This window comes from Gambusia affinis, linkage group LG03, assembly GCF_019740435.1.
Source record: "Gambusia affinis linkage group LG03, SWU_Gaff_1.0, whole genome shotgun sequence".
Taxonomy (NCBI): domain Eukaryota; kingdom Metazoa; phylum Chordata; class Actinopteri; order Cyprinodontiformes; family Poeciliidae; genus Gambusia; species Gambusia affinis.
The window spans coordinates 13,799,765-13,824,808 of record NC_057870.1 but is presented as its reverse complement, the minus strand read 5'-3'; the positions used below and the strand labels follow the sequence as shown (position 1 = coordinate 13,824,808).

Here is a 25,044-nt window from a genome sequence, read left to right as displayed (position 1 = left end):
CAGCGGCCCCTGAGATGTTCAACACCTGGGATATTGTTTTATCACCTAACTCTTGCTCTAACGTTCTCTATTCCTGTCCTGTCTGCTGAGTTCTTGGACTTCATGATGCTGGTTGTTCACTAATGTCCTCCAACAAACCTTTAAGGTCTTCACAGAAGGATTTAACCAAAAGATTGCATTGTATTTTATTTAGGGGTATCAGAGCAAAGGGAAGAGGGAGGGCTAAATGTAAATGTATGCCACACTTTGGTTATTTTACTTTCTAAAAAATTAGAAAAATATGCATTGTTTTCCTTCAACTTCCCAATAACGCGCTATTGTGTCCGGATCTGTCACCTAAAACCAAAACAAAAAACACAAACTACATCAAGAGGTGAGAATAGTTATGGAAGGCTATTTGATTCTGAGAGTCAAAATGTCTCTAAAAATCGCTCATGTACGAATATGTGCCTCACCTCCTCCATGAGAAATGACAAGAATGGTGTCAAACCCCCAGAGGCCTCCGGCAAACACCTGTACAAGACCAACATGGCTGCTGGAGTCAAGACAGGGAGTTTCTGGCACGGGGGAGAGCAGGAAGACTGATGTGAACGCAGCGGACTGGTGAGCGACTGTGAAATTGCAGTTTGTCAAGGAAAAACAAGAGGCCAGCTGTGGGCAACCACTGCTGCCGGGGTGGGAAGAGACAGCTGGAAGGAAGCCCCGTCTACAGATCTACGAGACGCTGAGTTGTTCGCTCCCCGACTGTCCGATCCATTTGGCCCTTTGACCCGAACGCAGCCCCACCTCCTTCCCCCATTATCGCCATAATTCACACATGTGTGAAAGCCATCATAAAGAGCTGTCTGTCCGCTGCTTCTCCCTCATTTTATCACTTGTCACAAAAAGTTTTACAACTGCCGGTCCAATCAGGACAGTTGGCCCTTAAGGTCCGTCGTCGCTGCGCGATCAAGATAAAACTCTTAACGAGAAAAAAAATATTTTTTTGTTGGGTTTTTTTTTTATTTATTGCTTTGTGGAACAAGTTGAGCTTTGTTTGCTTTCATCTGTTGTGTCCTTTAGCAGTGACGATAGCCTGAATCCATAACTCCATAAGCACAGCAAACATCTGGTTTGTGAATCAGTTCACACACCGGATAGAGCAGATTGTCAGGCATGTGGATTCTCTCTCTGGTACAATATCAAATTAATTAAAAAACAATATTTGACATGACATATTAGTGTAATACTGGGTAAGAAGGAAGGAAGGAAGAAAAAAAGGAAACAATGAGGGAAGTAGAGAAGGAAGGAAAGAAACAGAGCTATGGATTAATTGATGAAAACAGGATCCATCTTTTTCAATAAAAGATGGATGAACATCTTTTATATCAAATAGTTATGAATTGCTGTCTTATTGGAGCAACTTTACAAATGCAGATATTTACCAGGTGGACAATTAGATGGCGTCTCCAGAGAAAAAAAAAAAAAACATTTTAAAATCATATTTTTTTTGGTTTCTATACCTGTCAAGATCTGATAAATATTTTTTGGCTTTTCAAGCATGTAGGAAACCTGATTATGGAGTCGTGTCATTGCGGTTTATGCAGGATTCTACATGTGAATTCCTCTGCATAGACAGTTCGTCCCCCACCCTTTGCGAACATCTGATAAACGATAACAGAAAATAAACAACATTCGACTCTTGAAAGAAAAAAAAAATTGAAAGGCAAATCTCGCTTAAGAAACTATGCGAAGCTTTGTCTTCTTTTCACAGGCGTGAAGGATAAATGACGACAAACAAGCAAACCGGAGGAGTCGTGCATTCAGGTTTTGATTTTCAGAACTCCATTCGTCACTCCGGGTTTGTAAAGAGGAAGGAAGGTTGGGTGACTGCGGGTTAAAAATGGAAAAGACATTATAGTAAGCGGGGGGGAAACGGAGAGGAGAAGGGAGGGAAGAGAGAGAGAAAAAAAACATTTTCAGGAATGAGTTTGTCGGAGCAGGGAGAGGGTATTGTTTCCTGACAGCTGGGGTCCAACAGAGCACCAAAGCAGGGGGGAAGGGGCTCCCTTTTTCCCCTTCGAAAAAGGAGGGGAATTCTTGGAGTTGACATCAGCCCTCTTCATTTTCACTATACTGCTCAAGGCTGAATCGTGGGCTCCAACTAATGGGCCCGAGTCCATACAACTGTCAGGAGGCAGTCGCTTTTAAAGGCTGCTAGCTCCCCATTGAAACTTTGCTCTGCTCTGTGCATGGCGCCTAATGAATGCAACTCTCTGGAGAGAGAAATTCAAAACAATGCCGTTTTCACTGTCTAATCTATGTCAATCACAAGCCCTTCCACGAACGAAACAAGCGCCACTGCGAGCGTTTCGGGTTTGGACCGCCCGTGCCCACCCCGGCTCTCCCACCCGATCCCATCCCTTTTTTTGACAGCTTCTGCCAAGGCTGAGGAACATGCCCCTGGGCGCTTTTTTTTCTTTCCTGAGCACCTACTTTTGCTTCTAATTGCCAGTGTGCCCCCGTGCAGCGACTGTTCACACACACAGTTCCCTGAAACATCCTGCAAGGTAGCAGCCAGCCGCACACTGTCACATTAGCTGCTGTCCGGACTCCACTCGCTGGGACATGAGAGGCAGAGAGGGACGGGGAGGGTGCTTGAGTTGTTTCAGGAAACAAAAGGCGAGGAATTGTGGGCTATACCACGCAAAAAAAAAAAAAAAAAAAACTTTCTCAGCATTTTAGTGGTAAAAAAGTGTCAGAAAAAAAGTTAGAACAATAAAAGCTGGATTTTTCAAATGGCTATGCCAAGGCTTAAGTGATATTAGATGTTTGCGAAAGATTGAAACTTAGATAAAGTAATATCAGCCCAACTGCGGGGCATTCAGTTAATGCTTTACACATGGCCTTGTTTTATTAGAAGTAAATACAGACATATGGTGAGGGCCCATAGCTATGCTTGTTGCAGCATGGGACCTGGAAACTCTTGTAAATGCGCTCGGATGGAGAACTGAAAGAAAGCAGTGTCTGAAGAGAAGTTTTAGCTGGTCCATTTTGGTCGCTCTCTAATTGTCTTCCAGCTTTCCCTGCTGCCTCCAACGCCCAGAATAGACATCAGTAGAATGTGCTAGTTTTATAAGAGGCCCAGATGCGACAAAGGTGGCAGGGATGCCATCGAAATTTTTCCAACGAGCCACACTGGAGCCCTTTTTGGTTTTTTGAACAGAGAGAATGCAACATATGCTCTGGGGCATGTGGCCTGCCAGAGCTGGGTTCTAATTGTTACATTGCTCTCGCAGAGCGGGAGGGAAAAAACACGGCCAAGTGTCTTTGTCATCTCTGAAGTGTTTGCGGTGCCATACTGCGGGCCGACATCAGAGCACGGAGAGGAGACAGATGTCCTGGACATTTGCTGTCAAACTAAGTCAGACGCTCTGCCAAGGAGACAGAAAGAGGATCCCAAACTTTGCTAGAAACTATCTGTCGACTTAAGGGGCCGCGCTGAGAATGTGATGAAAAGTTTGGTGTCAAGAAAAGTTTTTAAGCACATAAATATGATGGGAGTTTAGTAAAAAGCAGATAGAGTGAACACTTTTTGAGAGGTAAAAACTCAGATTTCCAAACTGAGATTCTTAGTCCTTCTACCCTGTTTGTAAAGTATAAATGGATGGACAGACGGACGGACGGATCTGCAAAACACTTTTTGTCACTTCTCCAGAGTGCAAAGGAACCCTGCAATTATTATCCCAGTTCGTCTGCATTGACCAAAATGGATTAAGTCAATCAATTAGGAGCAAAAAAGCAAATAAAGGGAGTAAATAAAAAAAAAAACAAAGCGTCTGCCCAGAGCCAACATTACACTTGTGAAATGCCTTTGCCCAGCTCATGGTAAACAGCAGAGCTGCAGGAATGCCTGCAGGGATCGCTCCAGCAGATAATGTCACTCACCTACTGTGTGAAGAGCCCCTCCCCATTGTTTTCTTTTACCCCCCAACAGAAAACAAATGAGGCCACACAGCTTGCTGTTTGGCTGAGGTGTTAATTACCGTCCCCTGCAACTTCAGACAATAACCCTGTCGGGCCCCCTGCGCCGCCGGCTCCTCCCAGGTTTGCTCTGCTGAGATCACCTGCTCTCGCCGGGGCCATTGACACCTCGACCTGATGTATGCGCGGAAACACAATTAAAAGATTACAGCACAAACACAATGTGATAAGTAGAGGCCCCGCCTCGTCTCAGGGCTCGCACTGAGACCCATTGTTTGTCAACGTTAGAAGCAATTACACTAACAATTCTTAAGCAAACTTCGGCAGTCTTTGTGCTAATTAGTGTGTAATCGATGGGGAGATGACAAGCAGCTCAGCTGGTCAGATCAGGACCGTACAACTTCTCAGATAAGGTACATCTACCAGCCAGAGGGGGGAAGTTATTGATTAAAGCAAAAGTTTAAACCAAAGTTGCACTTTAGAGGAAGAGTGGACGCATTGTTGTCTACATCCGAAAATACGACATGGATTTTCTTCCGTTTAACGAAATCAGCGCAGATGACTTTCATCTGACTGCGTTTATCTGTGGTCTAATCAATCACTCATGAAAAACACACGATTAACCGCCGCCCTCTGTGTCTGCTTATCACTCAAATTTCATTTAAAGCCTCTTCTCTCCGTCTTACATCGTATTAACCCGTGATGCCGCGGTGGAAATTTAGCACGCCGCTTATGGCGAAGCACGTCTGAAGTGTCCATTAGCCCGTAGAGAAATGAAGTTAAGTGACTATGACAGGAGCGCTCCCTCGTTCTGTCAGGGCCTCCATTGTGACCCGTTTGGTTTGTCCCCGCGCTCTTATTCACGGGCTGCAGAAAAAACTGGGTCAAAGGTCAGACATCCAGAGTGCTGTGGTTTCTATGGCGACGTGGCCCTATTAAGGCCAGGCTCATTGGCCTCTTAACATGCTCTTGTACACAAAAGAACTATTAGCGCAAAGAGGGAGAGAGGGCGGCGGAGAGGGGCGGCAGCGCAGGGGAGGTCCGAACAAGACGGCAGCGAGGCTTCCTGCTAGTTTTCCAGGATGCCTCAACACGTCTGCATTTCAGGACAGGAGATTATCTAGAAAGATGCAATAATGCAGGGCAGGGATTCTAAAATGTCACGTTGAAGGTCCGAAATTGATTTCAAAAATAACCCAGGACAACCAGAAATGAGCAAAGCTCGTTTAATAAATTTACTTTATGTCTGCAACTGCTTGGTTAGGCGCTAAAGAGTGGTGAAACCTACAAATCTATAAGATTTGGACCTGCTCTACTTCATTACTCTTTCTTTCTCCACAAAAAATCAAAACAGCGGAAGTAAAACTTAGGCCTAGAAATAGTTATAACACACATCACTTCAGTATGGAAAAGCTGCACTTATTGTCTGCCTTCAATCGGTCGCCTGAACCTCAGGTCTGACTGGAATCCGTTTCATTTGTTTTCCCAAATTCACATATTTCTGTTTTATTCCCCTTAAAATTAGGTTATTTGACTTTTTTTCAGACACTATTAATTGATAGATTGAAGCCATAAAAGACTACTTGTAAAATAAAATGAAATGATAAGAATACTTCAAAGGTTACCAAAATGCCCTTTTATGGAGTAACCATGTTCACTGACCTAGAATCATAATATCTAAATTTTCAGCAGTAAAATAATCCTGCTATCAATTGGGAATAATTTAAAAATCAAACTGTCAGCTAACTTTAAGCATTCAAAAATGACCACATACTTTACACTACTTAAAACGTCTTTTTGTAAAATCAAAACTGTCTTGATGGGAATTTGTCGTTCACAATGCATTTCAAAAAGCATCATTCTGAAATTACAAGGTCTTACAATGCTGCTAGGGAGGCTGATCAAAACAGCAGGGCATTGCTATCACCCTCCCTCTCTGTTTTGATATGCCTTGTTGGTGATTCAGCTCAGAACATGTTTTAATTGTGGCTCCAATTAAACTTGTGCGTACAGAAAATACAAAGCGCTTTTCTCTAAAGGCTAAATAACTTAGTGACTGTTGTTTCGGCAGCTTACTGAAATTTGGCTGAGCGAGGCCTAATTGCAGTGCGGTCCAGATCGAGATCGGAGTTTGAAAATCACTATATATACTGGACAATGTGAAAACGTAACTCTGTCATATGAGCGCCTCGTGTGTATTCAGCGCAAGGCAAAACTACGCAGCAGCCCAGGTTTATTTGAAAAGTCCTTGCCCTAAATTTAGTGCTGTTTCAGTAATAAAACCGCATCACCAGAACACAAGGCCGTGATAAACTCCCCTCGTAGAACTTCTTTAACATTCTAACCTGGTGAGCGAGCTGCGGCTTCAGCAGCCGTTGACATTTCTGCAACTCAAGCAATTTTTTTTTCTTTTTTTTTGTTTCAGTTTATTTTCTTTCTCCTCAAAAAAAAAAAAAAAAAAGTTATAGCTTCTCTGCATCTGGCCCACAGTTTATACCCGCTCTGTCTCCTTGACTCTCAGGTAATTTCAATCAAACGGTTAAAGGAGGCCGAGGCTACAGTCAGGAATAAGTGAGTAATTTTGTAAAGCAGAGCACAACAGCAGGTCACATAAAAAAAAAACTCCCTGCGTAATTAGACGCAGGAGAAAATAATTATGCATCTGGTAAGAGTAGGGCTATCTCATAAAGACAGAGAGGAAAGCAAGAAGCTATTCCAGTCAATTAGTTAAAGTCAGTAATGTGGTTTTCCATACCTGGCTCCCTCCCACCCCCGCTGCCAATAATGTCACTGCGATCTGGTGTCAGGACGAGCTACACCTCTGAATGTCAGAGACATTGTCCCCTATCCCATGTCCTGTGGTATTGTTTAGCCCGTCGCGCAGGAACACAACTTCTCCTTTTATTGTTAAGGGAGTAGCCTCGTTTCATTGAAACTCCCAGCTGTAAATGTCTGTATAATTGACTCCAGAGCTGGAGGTGGTTACCAGCACTCGGCGGGATGTTTACAGTAAAGCTCAACTTAGAAATCAAATGCGTGCGTCTAGGACTGCGCCAGTGACACACGGGTGAGACCTGGACTTTTCATTTATGGCCAAACACAAAACTGTCCAAAGACGGCGCGAGTTGCCAGCATAAGAGACAGCGCCTTCCTGCCAAGGTGTGTGAAGTGGGGGTAATGAGTCGGGAACGCCGAACGGAGGGCTCGGTCACCCCAAATGTGCAGCGGAAACATAAAAACAGCTCTTGTCGTTTATTTTTCTAAAAGTACCAGACAAATATTTACCTCCACCCTCAAAGAGTGGACTTAAGTAGGGCTGCTGTCTTTTTTTTCTGACTGGGCACAGAAGGCGATTGTTTCTTTTCCTCTTTTTGGCTCCTAGAAAAAACATATATATATATATATATAAAACTCCTAAAAGGCAGGAGAGGTAATGAAGCAACTTGGAGGAGAACGGTCAGTTGTGAAAAACTGAGGTGGGCATAAGTGGGTGTAGCAGACAAGGCAAGTAAAAAAAAAAAAAGAAAGAAAAAAAAGGAGCCTAAATTAAACACATTTGTTTCTGCTCTCACATACCACAAGTCTTATGAAAACAGAGGGCTGATTGTGTTCACTCTGCAAGTCCAATCTCCCCCACCACCACCTCCTCCACCCCTGCCCTCCCCTCTGTCTCTCTCTCTGCAACACCACCCAGCTCCGCTGCCCTCAACCCCCCCGTCCCAAGCAGCAGCAACAGCAGCAGCACCCCCCAACACACACGCAGACACACACACACACACACAGCTGGCTGCAGATGCCTCCTGTGTTTGCTCTCTGAGTGCAAAGGCACAAATCTCCAGGCCCCTCAGACTCCTGGGCCCTGCCTCATCTCAGTTTTTACTACCTGACATTGCTATCACCCCATTGCTAACCTCATTCCCTCCACCCTCCATCTCCTCCACCTCTGCTCTATGCAAACACACACACAGAACTGCCACAGGTATGGTAGGTTCATTGGTCGGCCCTGTCACACAGGCACCTAGACAGACCAGTAGAAATAGTTGACAGGAAGCGAGAAATAGCTGGTATTGGACTTCTTTTTTTTCTTTTTTTCACTTTGATTGGCTCTTAAAAGTGACCAAGAGTTAAGAAACATAATAAATATTACTTTATACGCACATTTACTTCTATATTTAAAATAATTCCGGTCTTTAGGTTTTAGGTTATGATTGAAGATGCATGGAAAACTTTATAAAGCTGGAAACTCACAGATTTGATATTTCTTCAATCAGTGAATGCTCCAAAAGAAAGCTTTCGCAGGTCATGCAAAGAAAAAAAATAGACTAATGATTGATTAACTATTATTAGTATAAATGAAGGGAGGGAAAAAATGATCCAAACGGTGCTCTAGAAGGTGTTATTATCTCAAGCGATACAGATTGTCTAGAGAAATCCAAATATGTCTATAATTCATTTAGGCTGAGAAAGAGTGAGAGAGAGCAATACTTTGAGCAAATAATAGGAAGGTCCAACAAACGTACCTGATTCTTTGGCAATCCCAGAATCAGGTAAATATTTATATTTGCTTGAAAATGAACATGGAGCACATTGTTGCTAGTCATACTAGACATAATGGAAGATGTGAACCCTGAAATTACCGTGTAATTTGTCTTCGAAAGTAATTGTAAAATCTTGTTTTACAACTGATCCCCCTCACGCCCAGTGGGACGTCGCCTCGTCCTGTGAATGATTTGTGATCGCTAACAGGAAAAAGGTTAGAAATAAACATGCGGAACTGTCTCCAGTTCTGGAACTGTCTGACAGATCAAAACGATGCATTTCTGATTGGTGCATCTGCAGAACCAACATGCTTAATACACAAGCAGGTCCAGAGACTGTCAAGCGTTCTCGACATAACGGCAAAATAAAACTTAGCAAAAGGTGAGCCATTACTGAATTGCCTGATGACAACACTAGACACAAAATTGTTTATTTAGAAGTTTAGGAATAAAACAAATTCCCAGTTTTCATGTGATTAGAACATATTTTTAAAGCACTTTAAGCCTTTCACAATGTGTGACACAGCACAAAATCACCATGACATTCCCCAGGATTAGTTATGCGTATTGTCAGCCCACTGCAGGGAGGTCTGGAAGGTTGCCAGCACATTTTTCTTTTCTTTCTTTCTTTTTTTTTTTCTTTTTTACCTGAAACCTTCATAAAAGTCATTTCCTCACAGTCTACAGGCTTCGTTTTCCTTAAGCTGCACACATGCACACGCACAACTCTCAGATACTCACTTCTAAATCACGACCTGGTGATGCACTCGGCTATGAATTCATTGCATGTTCACATGCAGGCCTTCCCTTTAAGTGTCTGAAATTCTGTAAGGAATAAATCTTTCCGTCAAAACAAAGGTCTTGAGGCTGGGAGGCCAAGTTGGGATGAGGTTAGCTCAGAGCTTTTGAGAGCTTCAGAAAGCAAAACAGTCGTTTAGAAACAAAAGCAAGATGCGGAAACTTGATCGAAATCACACCGTTCTGCACAATCTGATATATGAAATGTGTTTTAAAGACCTCGTTTTGATTTATTTGGAATTACCTAAGAAAGAACGAAAAAGAAAAAGTCTCTATGACATTCACCAGGCCGCTGGGACCTCAAGGGTGAACATAAGAATGCATACAGCTGCTGCTATCTTTCATTCTCAATACAATCTAATGAGAACGGTGAGGTGATTACAATCAGGGGCTGCTGTAAATATCAGATTCCCAGGGACGGAGCTGAGGAGAGGCCCCTCTCAATTACACAGTATTCAGGAATGCCGAGCATGAACCACAGGAACACGGAGCTGAAGACATTACGCTCCCATCCTATTTTGCAAAACTATACTCACACCATGTGGCAGAAAAATAGTTTTAGGACACCGTTCAAAAGTTAGCATTTAACTTAGCATGAAAAAAATAATAAGAAGAAGAAACTGCTGCTGCAATCTCAGGTTGTACCCCCACAAAGCAACAAACTTCTGCTCACTCCAAACTGCACACACTTCTGCAAACAATTAAATGTTAACCCAAGGACTGTAAGCTGCTCAGAGAGAAGGAGAGACAGAGCATGGTGGTGGAGGGGGGTTGGGGGGGTAAGTGACTGGAGAGAGAGAGGGAGAGAGAGAGGGGTGCTTGTGCACAATTACAGCAGGGATTTATGGCCTGAGAAACAATTTATAAATCACAGCGCCTGAGCTAATGTGCTCCAGATTGTTCTCCATGCAGCTGCAATTTTGGTCTGCGTGAAACGGCATAATAAACCTGGCTGGAGGACATGTTTGGGTGGTGGCTGTGGGGCGGGGAGAGAAGTTGGGATTTTTTTGGGGGGTGTGGGTGGGGGTGGGGGTGGAGGAGGGTGTGGGTAGGGGTGGGGTTAAAGGTTTTAGGTGTTCTGCCATTTTTTTTGTTTGATTGATTTTAGCAGAGGACATGACATTTGAGTGAACAAAAATGTTCGTGATTTGAGGTCTCAAATTATGCAGACAATACAAATGAAAACACGTAGAGTCTCAGCAGGAGAGCGAGGAAGAAAACAATTAAACTTCCAAACCGGTTTTATGGTTTTACTGTGAAAATCTGAACTTTCCCCTTACAATTACACTCTTGACATAAATCCAGGAAAGTTTTTGGTTATAATAAGAAAAGACAAATGTTGCAAGCTGATCCCCTCATTGTGGCTGCTGGCCGGTGTGGACGGAGGGATCGGATGTGCAGAGGGGAAGCCTTTGCCTTTGTGGCCACTCAGCCAACTGGCCCTGAACCTTGGCCTCCGACCCTTCACCCGGGAAAAGGGAGGGAGGGGGTAAAACAAAGCTCTGAGTGACATCTGAAACTAGAAACTCTGTGGGGAGAGAGTGTCTGGACAGGGCTCAAGTAACCCCATTAACTGCGCAGAAAAGATTTATGGCTATTTATTTTCCGCGTCGTACAAATTTCGAAAGCTGACCGACCCGTCAAAAATAATCAAGCGGTTGAGAGGTGTGCGCCGAGCTTCATCTCCTTCACTTGCCAACATCTCAGCTGGACAAAGGTTCTCCATTATTAACAACTCTGAGAGAAGTGCCAAGAGCTCATCTACAGCAAAATACCTTCTGCTTAATATGAACAACATGAGCCTGTCTCCACAGTGGTTTAAGAGACTCGCTGATGCATATTGACCAGCCCCACTGATGGGTTTTGTACAATGGGGTTACGTAAAGGAGCGGGATTAGTTCACTGTAAACAATAACAGAGAAACGGTGGTCGATTGTCGGTGAATGCGAGCCTCCGTCACCAGAATGCTGAAAGCCACTGTAGTATTTAAGTCGGGCAAGGAGGGAGGAAGACTGGGCCAAGCATTCTGTAGCTCAGCTGTGAGGCTCTAAGCCGTTGCCCTAGGGTCTTTGTCCTGCCTTTCAGGGCAAGTCTGAGGTAGTCAAAGACCCTATTCATGACCGGCGCTCCCCCTGCCAACACACCCATACAGCCCCAGTCAAGTCAGCCGAGAGCTATAGAGCCTGCCCATTTCACACGAGAATCAGACCTGCCCCTAAAGCCTGCTTCAGGGATTTCCAATAGCCAGCCCCTCCAGCCCAGGCACAAACCAAACAAAAAGGACTCCTCGGCCTTCTCCATGCCGTATACCCTTAATTAGACCTTTTTTCCCCCTTAATGTAGCTTTTCTACAGTTAAAGAAAGTAAATCAGCAGATTTCCATACCTTTACAGGCAAGATTGTACCTGTAAAGGTGCAAGACTTTGAATATCTGACACAAAATTCACCTCAAGACTGTGTCCTGAAGAGCTCAACCTGAGAGCATCACATGACAACATCTCAGAACAAAGAAACCTAATCATGCTGATTATCTGGGGGACAGGCACCAGGGGAATCCCACTATCACTGAAGACTGTCTTATGTCTGCCAAGCACAAGGCCCTCAATCACAGCCATTACTCACAACTAATTAAGAACATTACCTCATAATTTCAAATTGAGCAAATAAGGTCAGGAAAAACGCAATATCTGAAAGAAAAACCTCGGGCTTCTGCTGCTTCGGCTTTTCTAACAGGATCCACAAGATGGTTCCGAAATAAGGAGCCTACACATTTTAGATGACTCACGCCTTTGCTCGGCTTTAATCGAATTTGATGGTCTGCAGAACATTGTGACTTCTTTACTCATACAATTGGTTTATGAGGCTGACGGGACAGAGGAAGGGGCACCAGAAGGTGAATTCTTTCACCATTATTAGGCCGGATTTCATGGGAAAACGGCATGTGTGTTTTAAAAAAGCAGCGCACATTTCCAGCACATATTGCAAGCACCAGATCTTGCGATATTAAAACATCACAACACCTATGTATTGCAAAGTGCTGCTAAGATTCTGTCGCACCAGATCTTGCGATATTAAAACATCACAACACCTATGTATTGCAAAGTGCTGCTAAGATTCTGTCAGTAAGTCACTCTGTCTGATTAAGTAAGTGCAGACTAACGTGAGTGGTGATGCACCAATCAATAGACCAAAGATCTAAATCAACCAACTTTCCCTTGATCTCCTGTAACTGGGGATCAGCAGGTAAGATACTGATAACTCTGTATTTTTTTCCCCCTCAAGTTCATTAATTGCATCAGAACTAAGATCTCTGGGCATTTTTGTTCCAATAACACATTAATCAAGTACTTTCATGCAGTTTGTTGAGCTTTCCAATAATCTGACAGAAGTAAAAACACCAGTTTTTCTTTACACATGCAAATATTTCAGTGAATAATTCCTTTTGTGTTTGGTTAAAACCTATCTCAAACAAGTTTTGAGAAAGTTTTGTTACTTTGTAATATTATTTGAATGACTTGTTGAGCAGGGGACAGACAATTAGTCGACTAGCTAGCTGTCAGCTGCTAATGACGCTCCTTCTGCCATCTCCTCCACGAAGGTTACTTCACTTTAATGTAATGAGACTGAATTGCAATTGATAACATTTAAAAGGCTTATTGCTCTGTAAAGGTACCATTACTGGCGAACTGTTTGAGGCTAATGGCGATAAAAATCTATCAGTAATGAAAACCGATGGATTCTTTTAAGCAGATTTCTAATGTTAGTTTATCTTAGTCTGGACTTCTTCTGCTCATTTCCAGCTTGCAGAAGGATTCCAATATAATACAAGGCACAAAAAGGTCGCAAGGCTACAATGACTGGCTAATCATTAGCCACTGATGACATAGCCTTTAGAGTTATTGGCGCTAAGCTATATGCAATCCGGTAAACATTTGATCTCTGGTACGACTCCACAGTATTGCGATGGCGATATTGTTGAATGTTACAAAATTAATTTAAACTGCCAAAAATATTTTCTTTATTTTTCACTCTTTTATTTTAATTAGCACAATGATCCTAACACTTTTCAGGATCATTCGCATCACATAATGTATGAGCAACAAGGGTAGAGAGGACGCAAGTAAGAAAATCCATTCTAGCTCTGTAGAGCAATGTATCAAGAAAACCTAAAATATAAGAACCAAATACATTTGTATCCAAATAGTTATGTTTTTTTTTTGTTGGTTTTTTTTTTGTTGCAAAAATGCATTGATATTGTGGCGATTACTGTAATTCAATCCTTTGTGCAGCTTAATCTCTAATTAATAATCTAAAATAATATATAAACCTGAATAAGATTATTCTTCAGCTGACATATTGTTTAAAACACAGCTTAAGGTTTACTAAATATCCATTCCATCCTTTTAAACGTTAAAAGCCTCGCATTTTCACATCTTTTTTGGCCTTAGGGCAACCCTAGAATTAAGAAGACAGAAAATATTGATTAAATCATTTGTTGTCTTCACATGGTACTGTGAGCTAAGTGTATTGCTAAATCGCAACTGATTAAGTTCATGACAAAATATCAATTCCGTTGACGAGCCAAGACGACACATTCAAAGCACCTGAGTTATTTATAACGAATCAGTTATGTAGTATAGTTGATAAATCTTTTAAGCTCATCTTTCTTCAACTCGTACTTTTCTGTTATATTCAACACCAACTTCAACATCAAAGCAAGCACAGAGTAACATGTGTCCTACTTATATGAATGTATTAAAGATGGAAAATTTCCCTTGGCTGCTTTCAAGATTTATGCAGTCAGAAATAAGATCTGTTACATGCGCTGCATGTGTTTTTAGACTCAGAGAATAGATATTGCAGATGGTGAGTGAGTCTCATCCGCTACTTGAAGTTCTAGTAGTTGTGGAGCTGAAACAAAAAAAAAAAAAAAGAAAAGAAAAGAAAAACAAATCCAGCAACTAAAAACATGTAAAATATATACAACCTGCTTAACCAAAGCCCAGCACAATTTAAGCATTCAAGAATTTTTTATTTTTTTTTTAAAATCCATTTTGCATGTGGAGGTCTAATTGTTGTGACAGGCCTGTAAGGGGGACAGAGGCCTCTAAAACGTTGTTCCATTACAAGAACAAATTGAGAGAAAAGTAACAAAGCTGATTTATAACTTCAAGAAGAAGAACAGCTGCCCTGCTCGCTGTCAGCTAACCTCATCCTGGACAGATATCCGTCCACTTCTCAATTTAGTATGGCCACTTCAGCCTCCCTAATACGACTCACGTAATGTTCTACACGGCCTTTAGCAGACCGCTTGCCCCATGCGTGACCTGAAGAGGAGCCTGATGTAAATCTTAGAGGACTGCTGATGCTACATGGGCACCATCTGATATCCTGCTGCCGTCTCTTGATTGGGCTCTTACTGTAAGGGTGACGGCGAAGCATTGTGGTCTACAGAGGAGAAACTGTGCTCTGTGGGAGACAGAAATCCCTCTGATAAGTGAATGCCTCAAGGTCTGGAAGCAGGCCCACCTTGGGATAGCAGGGGGAACGAATAGCAGCACCCGTATCTGCCCTAGTTTACGCTCCCACCACCACATCTCATCAACAATCTCTCCTCCTGCCTTCTCCTTTCTCCCTTTTTCTCTCCCTCTTCCTCTCCTGCTGCCTGCAGAGCTTAAACTGAAAACAGCTGGTTGGAATACCAGACTGATGAAACCCTGTTAAAGAGTTTTTCTGTGAGTTTTCTTCCCGAACATTTTAATAGAACGAAGCTTAAAAACTTATGGTACACTCATGGGAGAAAACATTTAATTCGGTGAGGTGTGCATTATGGTTCACTGGTATGAATCAAGCGCACAGTCACTTTATAGAACAAATAAATAATGTAAAGAGGCATTTTGCGTGAAAACTTTTTTCAAAATTTCTAAGACAGTTTTATTCAGATAAACGTCTTACTTGTAGTACGTATTTCTGAAAGTGTCTTCCTTTTGTATAAATACATGTTAGTTGTTCTTTAAAGCTGAAGATAGTGTTTTAAAACGATAAAATTCCAAAGTTTGACTTAACTGAATTTTTTTTCTAACCTGAAACGCTGGACATATTCTATTCTCGGTGGATACAACTTTCATTTTCTATGCAACTAATAAGCCATCTAATACAAACTCGACAATGATTGAGTAGCATTTCCATAAACTCGTAAGATATATTTGAGACCAGAAGGTTTTTTTAAGACAGTAAACTTTTGCTTTGATTACACATTTGTGAAAATGAGGTCAGATTTTAGCTTTAGCCTTCGGGAGTAGGTTATCTATCAGTGTGCTAGGAGTTAGCTGTAAACTTAAGGTTATTTTTACAAAATAAGAGACAACCAGAGAGTTACCCAAAGCAAGTAAGATGTTATCTACTGAGAACCTTTTTACACGAATGCTGCTTCAAAAGTTCTTAATTTTCATTTTAACTTTACTGATGGAGCAAAACATAGAATTGAACCATGTTGTTTTCTTTCATTCCTTTTAAAAGGCCTTACTACTGTCATGTTTTCTTTATACTGACTTTGTGAAGCACTTTGGTCACCAACTCTGTGGTTGTGTAAAGTGTAACAGAAATAAATGATTGATTGATTGATTATCTCTTGTTTCTACTTCATAACATTTTACAGCTCTACAAACTCAACCTTTTACTAACATTTTTAGTTTACCTACATTGCAGTGGGACTTATTCTAATCTATGACACGAGTGTTAAATATATCCAATTCAAAATATGTTGTGATTTTTTTAAATTGTTCATCAATTTGTACGTTTTGTGTTTTCAGGGGTTTTAGCTACAAATAGAAACCCTGGGGTTTTTTTAGCGTGATTCCACATCTGATTGAGTCTGACTATTCCAACCATCCCAGGGGCTCCGACCTCACCATTTGCACCAGGACTCTGGGTTAATACCACACCACAGACAGGACTATACTGGTATTCACAAAATGCACCATACATGAATCCATCCCCCACCTCTTATAGCGATGAATCTCCCCATGAAAGTCTCTTTTTATAGATTGGCATCTGTTGAGCATAAGAGAGCAAGCTTTAGTTTCTATGAATTAATCCATTGGTGTCTTTAAGTGCAACCAAACCTGCAGTGATTGTTATCCTCTGCAGGTTGTAAGTGTTGCGAAGCAGTCAGAACATGCGTGGGCATGACCAGCAGTTTCCTCGATAAACAGCTACAAGTTCTGAGTTCACTGCAACACTCAGATCTTTAACTTTGCAACAGGAGTATTTTGTGTTGTTGTTGTTGTTGTTAGGCCGCAGAAATGAGGTCAATAACATATCTCGAATCTGTTTCGGGACTGTAAAACTTCAGACTCTGGAGTGAATTCAGGTGCGTTGGAGGTGTTCACCTTCACCCGCCAAGTCTTTGAACTCAAACATAAGTTTGCCTGAGTGTTTGAGGGGGAAAGCAATGCACCAAAGTCAGCAGCAGCCCGGGCCAAACATAGCAAATCCGAAAAAACACATAAATTGATTTTTAAAAAAGAAGGGGAAAAAAAAAAAAACATTTGCACACATATATTCATCTTGGCACATCAAAGGGATTCATTGATGTCACTGAACATGGGGAGTCTGCGGCTAGAGAGGGGAGATGTTGGTTATCCTTTCCTCAAAGGGTGCAGAGATGCTCCTGATGGGCCCAGCGCTCGAGAAGCCAGAGAGCGCTATAAACAGAATTTCTAATGCCAAGCGGGCGAGTGGGTGGGTTAGGTAGCGAGCTAGCAGGCTATGGCGTAGCAGGGAGGAATTGACGCCAGCTAACGCCTTCCACAGAGACCAGAGAGGGAAGGATGCAGACCAGGACTGACACCATTTCACACAGATCTGTGTAAGCGAGGTTAGGAAGTGAGCATGGGCATCTGTGATGAAAAGGAAATGCAAATGGGAGATGCATGTTCGCGTAACAGCCAAAATGAAAGGCTTGCAGGAGAGGCTAAAAGCAGCTTTGGTTTGTGTTCGCACTAATTACATCTGATCTCAATTGGCCACGAGCATATAAAAAGTGGTGGAGCTATGTAACTATTTAGACTGTAATCACCTGTTTCTCTTTACTTTCCAAGCCTGAGCATAAAAGATCATTATCGAAATTAATCACTGCAGGCCGAGAGCTCTCCGCGTTTCTGCTTCTAATTGAACAGAGCCACCGGATTGCTGTGGATGTGTTTGCCTTTGAAGGAAAACTCCTTTCAAAACTAAAAACCTAGTCAGAAACGCTAGCTCTGTTGACATAGCGCTTGGTTGAAAAAATATTTGCGATTCAGGAATACAACACAGACGGTTGTCAGAACGTGAGCGGCACACACTGTCCCCTCTGTTGCAAAATGTCCACACAGCCTCACCTGAACGCACACCCTTCCTCCTCCCTCATACTCTGGCACTTACAGACAAACATACAGCACGCATGGCTGCATGTTTGCTCATTCTTGAACACACACACACATGCGCACACACATGCACAGCAAGGTGAGTGAAATGCCAAGTGAGCCACCTGATGAAAAGACACCTCCACACAACCAGGCTTTGCTTACGCAAGGAGAGGCCCTTTTCTTCGGCTGGACAATGTCTGTGTTGACTTTTCTTTGTCTGCTCGTTTTAAGCACCAACAGCAGCAGAAAGAATGGAAAGAAGAAGAAAAAAAAAGTCAAGAGAGGCATGCAATCGCAGCCACTGACAAGTTCAGACTTATACAAGCCTTTCCTATTCATATCCCCAATCTCAAACAGTTTCCTATTCAACAATCATGCTCGGGAGTTTGAGCGTCCCACCGCGTTATTTGATGAAGATATGTTTAAGGCGGCGCGCCTCGCTCTTGCCCACTTGCCACCTCTCGCACACAAGAGGCATTTCGCTCTCGAGTGGCGGCGATGATGACGACAGCGTGGCCGGCGGAGTTAGCGAAAAGTGACGCGGGAGGTGGCGAGAGGTGGCGAGAGGTGGCGAGAGGCGGCGTCCGACGGGAGTGCGAGTTCACCAATTAAATCTGGCACTAGCCCGTCTATTGCTGGAACAATGAGCTGGATTTATCGAGCTGAGTTTGTAGAAAGGGGGAGGAGAAGAAGAAGAAGAAAAAAAAGCTGCACAGCAGGCTGGAGTCTGGTGGAACATCTCTGCAAACATAAAACCTCCTCCTCAGCTCTCGGTGGATTACAGCGGAATGTCAGCTCTGAGCAGGCTTTAAATCAGTTATGCTTGGCCCTCGGGGGAACTCTGTGCTGATCCCATGTAGGCCTTTCTCTCATTACTCGTGATGGGGTTGCCACATCCAGATTTTTTCATCAAGTTGGGGACTTTAAATCCGTTATCGTGTAGCGCATTCTTGAGTGAAATTACTGCGTGACGACTCTTGAGCAACAGCTCGAGTTTGTTGTGTTTGCTGCATGCATGGCATACATGTGACGATACCAGAAAGCCCGTAAGAGAGGACGAGATGCGAGCGCTTACATGCAGGATACGTATGAAAACAAATGGAGTCGTGTAATTACTGCATTATTAACTCAAAGCTGTAAAAAAAAAAAAAAAGTATAAGTCCCCACCTTGAATTAAAAAAAAAATAACTTGGGATTTTGCTCCCTGCTATGAATCATACAGTCTGGTTGACAGACGCAACTTTTAATGCGTCTCCCGCAGCACAAGTACAACCGCATACCACCCGATGCCTATAAAACAAACCTCTCTGTCCCAGCAGGGTTTTCCAAGCCATGCAATACCATAACGTGTTTGCCAAGCGCCAGGATTGTTTGCGCCCATCTCTCCAGCTAATCGCCGCATTTTTCACAAACAAGTGTGGCGATGCGGCGATACATTTAAGCGCGGTGCTCAGCAAGTTTAAATGAGCCACCGGACGGACGTGCTGGTGCAGGCCAACTTGTAAAATACCAGCAGCCAGATCGGACTGCGACGAAGACGACGGAGATCCGCAGGTCTGAACAGCCCCCAGCGCCCAGAATGCGAGTCTAAAAAGGTTCCAACATGAGCCTCTCATCAATCACACTCACTGCATCACATTCACACTAAGCCATGAGGGCAGGGCAATATGGAGACCTCAAGACGACCGCTAAGTATGCCAGCCATTGTCTGCCTGCTTGTTTTCTGCCACAGCGATGATTGACACAGTCAGCGCATTCTGTCCCATTGACCTCATTTTCTTTCTCTTTTTTAAATATGGAGGATTATACGTCTAGAAAAGTCTCTAATTATTCACTGCGTTGCCTGAAGCTACAAAGATGGCTGTTTTAATTTAAACTTTGCTTTGGCCAATGCAAACACGAGGAAGTGAGAGGCTTACACACACACAAAAAAACAAAAAAAAAACAACAAAAAAAAACAGAGTTAGACTGAGATAAGGATAGAGTAGTAACCTTTCTCCATCAGTTTGGGATAGAGTTGTTCCTCCCTGTTTTAGTCCCAAACACTGTAATCAAACAACATTTCCTTAGACACAATCCACAAAAAGAGCAAAATATTGTCGTGATAATCATTTTGCCCCTTCCCTATTTCACAGTTATGTCATTTCAGTCATTTTTATAACCAACTGTCTAACTGCGGGGTCAGGAAATGATATATTACTTTTCTACGCTGTAAATATAGTTTATGACAAGAAAATGTGGCCGTGTGCCTCCTATAAATACTGAATTTCTGGAAGTTTGTTGAATGCAACTATTGTTGAGAAGTTTCTGCATTTTTATGAATTAAATGATTTTCAAAAGAACAACCCAGATAAGTTAACTTTAGCGCTTAATTAAAGAGTAATATGTGACCAAAAAATCTTGTTTAAGACACCAAAATTACAGCGAATGCAACAAAGTAATCCCTTCGTTTCTCTTCTCAGTGAATAACAATATTGATCCAATATGAAAGACCGCAGAAGACGCAAGGAATAACTACAAATATGTTATGATCCTAAATGATCGTTTGGAGGTATTTTGGAAAACCCAGCATATTAAGATACATTTCAAGGTCTAAAATTTCTCATGTTTATTGGAAAACCTGGTTCCGAAAGGATGAATGACTCCCTCGACCTTGCAAATTTGTCAAATAACACCAGATTCCAGATTTTCCGATGCCAACTTACAAAAAAAAGTAAGAAATTAATGCCTTGCTGTATTTCTATCTAAATAATTATATACCATAAAAATAAGTCACAGACGGACCTATAAATGATTAAAAGTGCAACATTTTGTTGTATCATAAGACATATTACAGAATATATTGCATATGCGAGACTTTCTAAGGCTTGAAATTGATACTTTTGGATGCAAGACTCGAGGGTTCGGCGGTCTACTAGGCTTAGTTGATTCGTCAAAGCGGTAAATAACACCCGATTTTCTCAAACATAAATAAATACATGTTCTGCATTTCTCAGCAAATAAGTAAAAACATGTCATATTCACAACATGAAACTTTTTATGACGCTTCAACACACTGCAGGGACCTTGTAAAGGATATCCACCAAGAGCAGCTGTTGTTGACTTGATCAGAGGTCATAATATGTCAGGTTCCACAGCAAATCTTCAGTCAAGAAATCAATAGAAACAGATGCTGGTACGTGTCAACCCTTCACCATTTCATAGTCTTTTCAAACACGAGTAGAGGATGCTCGCCATGGAGATTTCACATCAATCGTGTAAATTCGTACTTTGACAACCATTCATTCTTTTCTTTTTTTTTACATTCTATAAAATCTGCTTTAGGGAAGCCTGGTTATATGTCTCCAATAAATATCAGCTCTCAGCACAAGATGGCTTATAGTTATTCTAATTTGACCAGGAGCTCTCAAGCTGTTTTAAATCATGAATCATCTCAACCAAAAAGGAAGCAGCCCCAAAATAAATGGAAATAAGGTGAGAAGTAAAGCTTTCAGAAAATAACACACAACAGATTTAGATTAAGAGTAAGATTTGAGCACTTATCTCTATAATTTATGATGACCACGGATCAAACCACAGCCATCATCACCATATTAAAGCCTGTAATACTGCAGCTGCAAAAAAAAAAAAAAAAAAAACTGCCTGGCTGCAATATTTGGAAGTCTTTTATAATTCAGATGACGTGTATTGATGTTCTGTCTGAAACAAATATATATCTGCCCACTTGGATGGATGGATTTTAGCTGCCCTACAAGATGTGATCCAGAGTTTAATGACCAAAAAGCCAAACTTCTCAACAAAAAAAAAAAAGTGAGAACATAGTAGAGGAGAAGAAAAAAAATATTGCTCAACTCTTAATCTGAGCTTACGCCTACCTGTTAGCTGGTATTCCTCTAAAACCAACAACACAGAGACAACTACGCATCACATGGTCCGAGCAGAGGCAGCCATTTAGTTAATGAGCCCCAATGGAGACCTCCAATGAAGCCATCAAGGCCGCTCAGAATAACAATGGTCAACTAACGCCTTTCTAATTGAATGGAAGGTGCGGGGAGGCGATGTGAGTGGGCCTGAAACAGTGAAAAGGGACACAGAGAGGTGGGGATGGGGCTGGCGGGGTGTCTCTTCAGTCAGATGCCTGCCAGGCTTTAAGGAAAGTACTCGTTTTTTTGGGGGGGGGAGGGAATGTGACAAGGTTGGTGGAGGAACGAGGGGGTTTGGGGGGGGGGTCGGACAAGCTCAGAGGAACACGGGGATTATCCCAAGGAAGTTTGCACAGCTCCAAGTTAGAATTTGTCTAATGAACGCCAAATGTTTGGAGGCAGCATTCCTACCAAACTTGCTGCATGTCCATTCACATAAAAAAACACACACACACATCAAAAACAAATGCTGCAGACAAACTAATGCAATAATCGGTTTTAAACCTCTGCAAACAAACAGCGCGACGCCATCATGCAACAAGTAAATGCAGCTCAGCAAACCCTGCGTCAACAACACTTTGCTTGAGACTGTCGGCCTTATCTGGACACCGAAAGTCTCTGGAAAACGTCTTGCACGGGGCGCTGCAGCTGCAGCGGGCTGCGAGGTTTTATGCTGCTGCCACTGCAGGACACAAGTACGAGAACAACTGTTCTACTTCTGTATGTAGGGCTTTTCTGAGTTGTCAAGGATTTCTGCAATACAAATCAAAAGGAGACCATCTCTGATCTGAAATGTAAGAAAAAATAAAGACTTAAATATTAAGGCAAGGCCGTTAGGAAAATAAGTGTATGGGGTTTTCTTTTTTATTTTATATAGGTATATATATATAAATTTTTTTTATTTTATTTTTTTTTAATAAAAAATAAAGAAAGCAATCTGAGTTCCATACATAACAAGAAGTTCAAATGCAAGGCTTTGCAAAGAGTGGGTGGCAGGGAGAAATTTATACCCCCTAAAAGAACAAAGAGGTAGTTAGTACTGCTCCTTGAGAGGCCACTTGGAGGGAATATGGCGGTCTGGCAGTGCACAAGGAACTTTCACGCACGGCCAAAGTTGTTTTTCCTCTTTTTTTCTCTCTCTCTCTCTCTTTTTGTAGAGAATGACAGAATTGAGAGAATGCATGAGCACAGAGAGCACAATATCCCATGACGGGAAACTTACCGTTCTTGCACTGGGAGACAGCGAACTATTGGACAGGTATGGGTTGGTGAGGTCAGGAAACATAAGAAACTGGTAGCCCGGATAGTGAGGGCTCTTAAAAAAGCCACCATCTTGCTGTCTTCTTAGTGCTGCAGAGGAGAAGGAAAAATTTAAGGGTTTGCTGAGGCAAAAGCGACACATTTTCTCACTTTTTTCATGACTTAAAAAGATAAATACAGGGAATCTTGAATGGGTTTTTTTTTTTTACCTTCACCGAAGTAATCTCTTGTTTTCTCATAACTTTCTGAGTCGGGTCTGGTTTGGGGGCGCCTCTCTGCCTGCTGCAGAAAGGGAGGACATGCATGCATATGGATTAAAACTCCCCCCATTCCTTTTGGCAAGCCACTTTCTTTTCAATTTTGGAAATTTTTGTTGTTGTTGTTGTTTTGGGGGATTTTTTATTTTTGTTTTACCTCCGAGTCTGACGAGCTGCTGTTGTTTTCCGACTCGTTCACTAAGGAGGACTTCACGTCATCCAGGTCCCTCTCCGCGGAGACGTTTTCGGAGATCTTCTCCTCCTGCTCCCCTTCGTCTTTGAACGAGATCATTTCATCGTTGGCCCCCAGATCGTCCCCGCCGCCTCCGTTCAGCTGTGGCATTTTGGCACCGGAGTGGAAAGGATCGAAAAGGAAGGAAGGAGAAAAACACACACACTCACAAAAAGCAGTTTTTCTTCTCAGCGTACAGTCCAAAACGTGCCACTGGTGGAGTCAACTAACTACAATAGTTCATGTTTCACAACTCCCATTTCATCCTCTGAACTTGGTTCCGTGATCCATGACCAGGCTTGTGATGATAATCCACAGTTAAAAAGAGAGGAAAAAAAAAGTTGGAAAAAAAATATCGATAAATGTTTGGCTTCTACGGCCGGATGCGCAGCAACTTGGCAAAGTTCCGCCTCTTTCGCAGCTTGCGGACAAACTTGTGGTCCCTGTACGTGTTTTTTTTATATATATATGTTTTGAGCTCTTGTGCTCCTGAGGAATAGGAATAATGCCGTCCTCCTTACAGAGTTGGCATTGACTACAACCCTACCGAAGAGAAAGCAGCACGTCCGACTTTATCTCCTTAATATCCATGCGTGAGAAACAATGGCTCAAGTAAAAAATAAAAATAAAATAAAAAAACAGCAGGGGAAAAAAAAAGAAAACACGCGTCGCAGAGCTGCTTTCCTTCCCTTTATTGAACAGTGTTGCGCTGTGTTCCCTCTCCACGACCAAAAATAAAATATAAAAAAAAACACACGCAAAGTTCAAAACTAGGGGGTGAGGGGGGGGGGGAGAAAAAGGAGAACTCAAAAAGAAGTGGGAGTGGGGAAAAGAAAAACTGCTCAACTGTTCGCCCCTTCCCTCCACATTGCTGCCGGAGAGTGCGCTCCGAAAAACTACTCGGGTTGTTCGAGTGGAAGGAAAGCAGCAGCCCCGTCCGTAGAGGAGGAGTTTAGAGCGCTGAAAACCGACACTTCATTCAGCAGCATGCAGATCAGCTATTCTTAACCCTCAACCCATCTACTATCCCCACCCCCTCCCGCCCCCTAACACACACACACACGCACACACGCCTGCACACACACACACACACACACACACACTTGCAAGCGCAGTGGCTACAACTACATAATAATAATAATGATGATAATAATAACAATGCTGATTTGGTGTTTCCTCCTCTTATTCATTAACAGGGCGGCTCAGGATTATAAAGGGGCCCTGAGAAGAATTTCGTTTGCACTTAAAGAGATAGTGACTATATCAGAAGTACCTGTAGGGAAAAAAAAGTCTAAAAAATATCTGTGTGTGTATATATATCATCACTAACCTGTGAATTTGCAGAAAAGTAAAAAAATAAATTCCCAGATCCATGGAGGGCTGGCAGTTAGTCAGACTGGTGACAACGTTTTAGCAGATTTTAGCTATTTAAAATCACATTTTCACAAGAGACTGTTTTTAAGTTGGTTTGTTTACAAATGAACAACTTCCATGTTAAGTTCACTTTTTGCTGACATCAAAAAGTTTTTTTGCGATTATTGAGAAATTTCTTGAAAACATGCCACTTTGTTGGGAACCTGTATGAGTTCGGCACCTAAACTGTCTCCAGTCCAGGGTTTAGCATCCCCTAAACCCAGCCATGTGGAATAAATAGTTTTAATTGTG

The 25,044-nt window shown here is 42.3% G+C and overlaps 1 protein-coding gene across 2 annotated transcripts in view; it reads right to left on the bottom strand.

The window, feature by feature from the left end:
• The window catches only part of tcf7l1b (transcription factor 7 like 1b), a 45,939-nt gene extending 21,485 nt beyond the window's left edge, over positions 1-24,454 (bottom strand). Inside the window, exons 1-3 of one of the 2 annotated variants that reach the window (XM_044111290.1) lie at positions 23,305-24,454; positions 23,100-23,172; positions 22,853-22,980 (exon numbers count right to left, since the gene is read on the bottom strand). In XM_044111290.1, the coding sequence (XP_043967225.1) occupies positions 22,853-22,980; positions 23,100-23,172; positions 23,305-23,490 (387 nt within the window). In that variant the 5' untranslated portion in view covers positions 23,491-24,454. The remainder of the gene's footprint in view (positions 1-22,852; positions 22,981-23,099; positions 23,173-23,304) is intronic. The other variant, XM_044111291.1, reaches the window with a different exon arrangement.
• Positions 24,455-25,044: the final 590 nt, after the last annotated feature.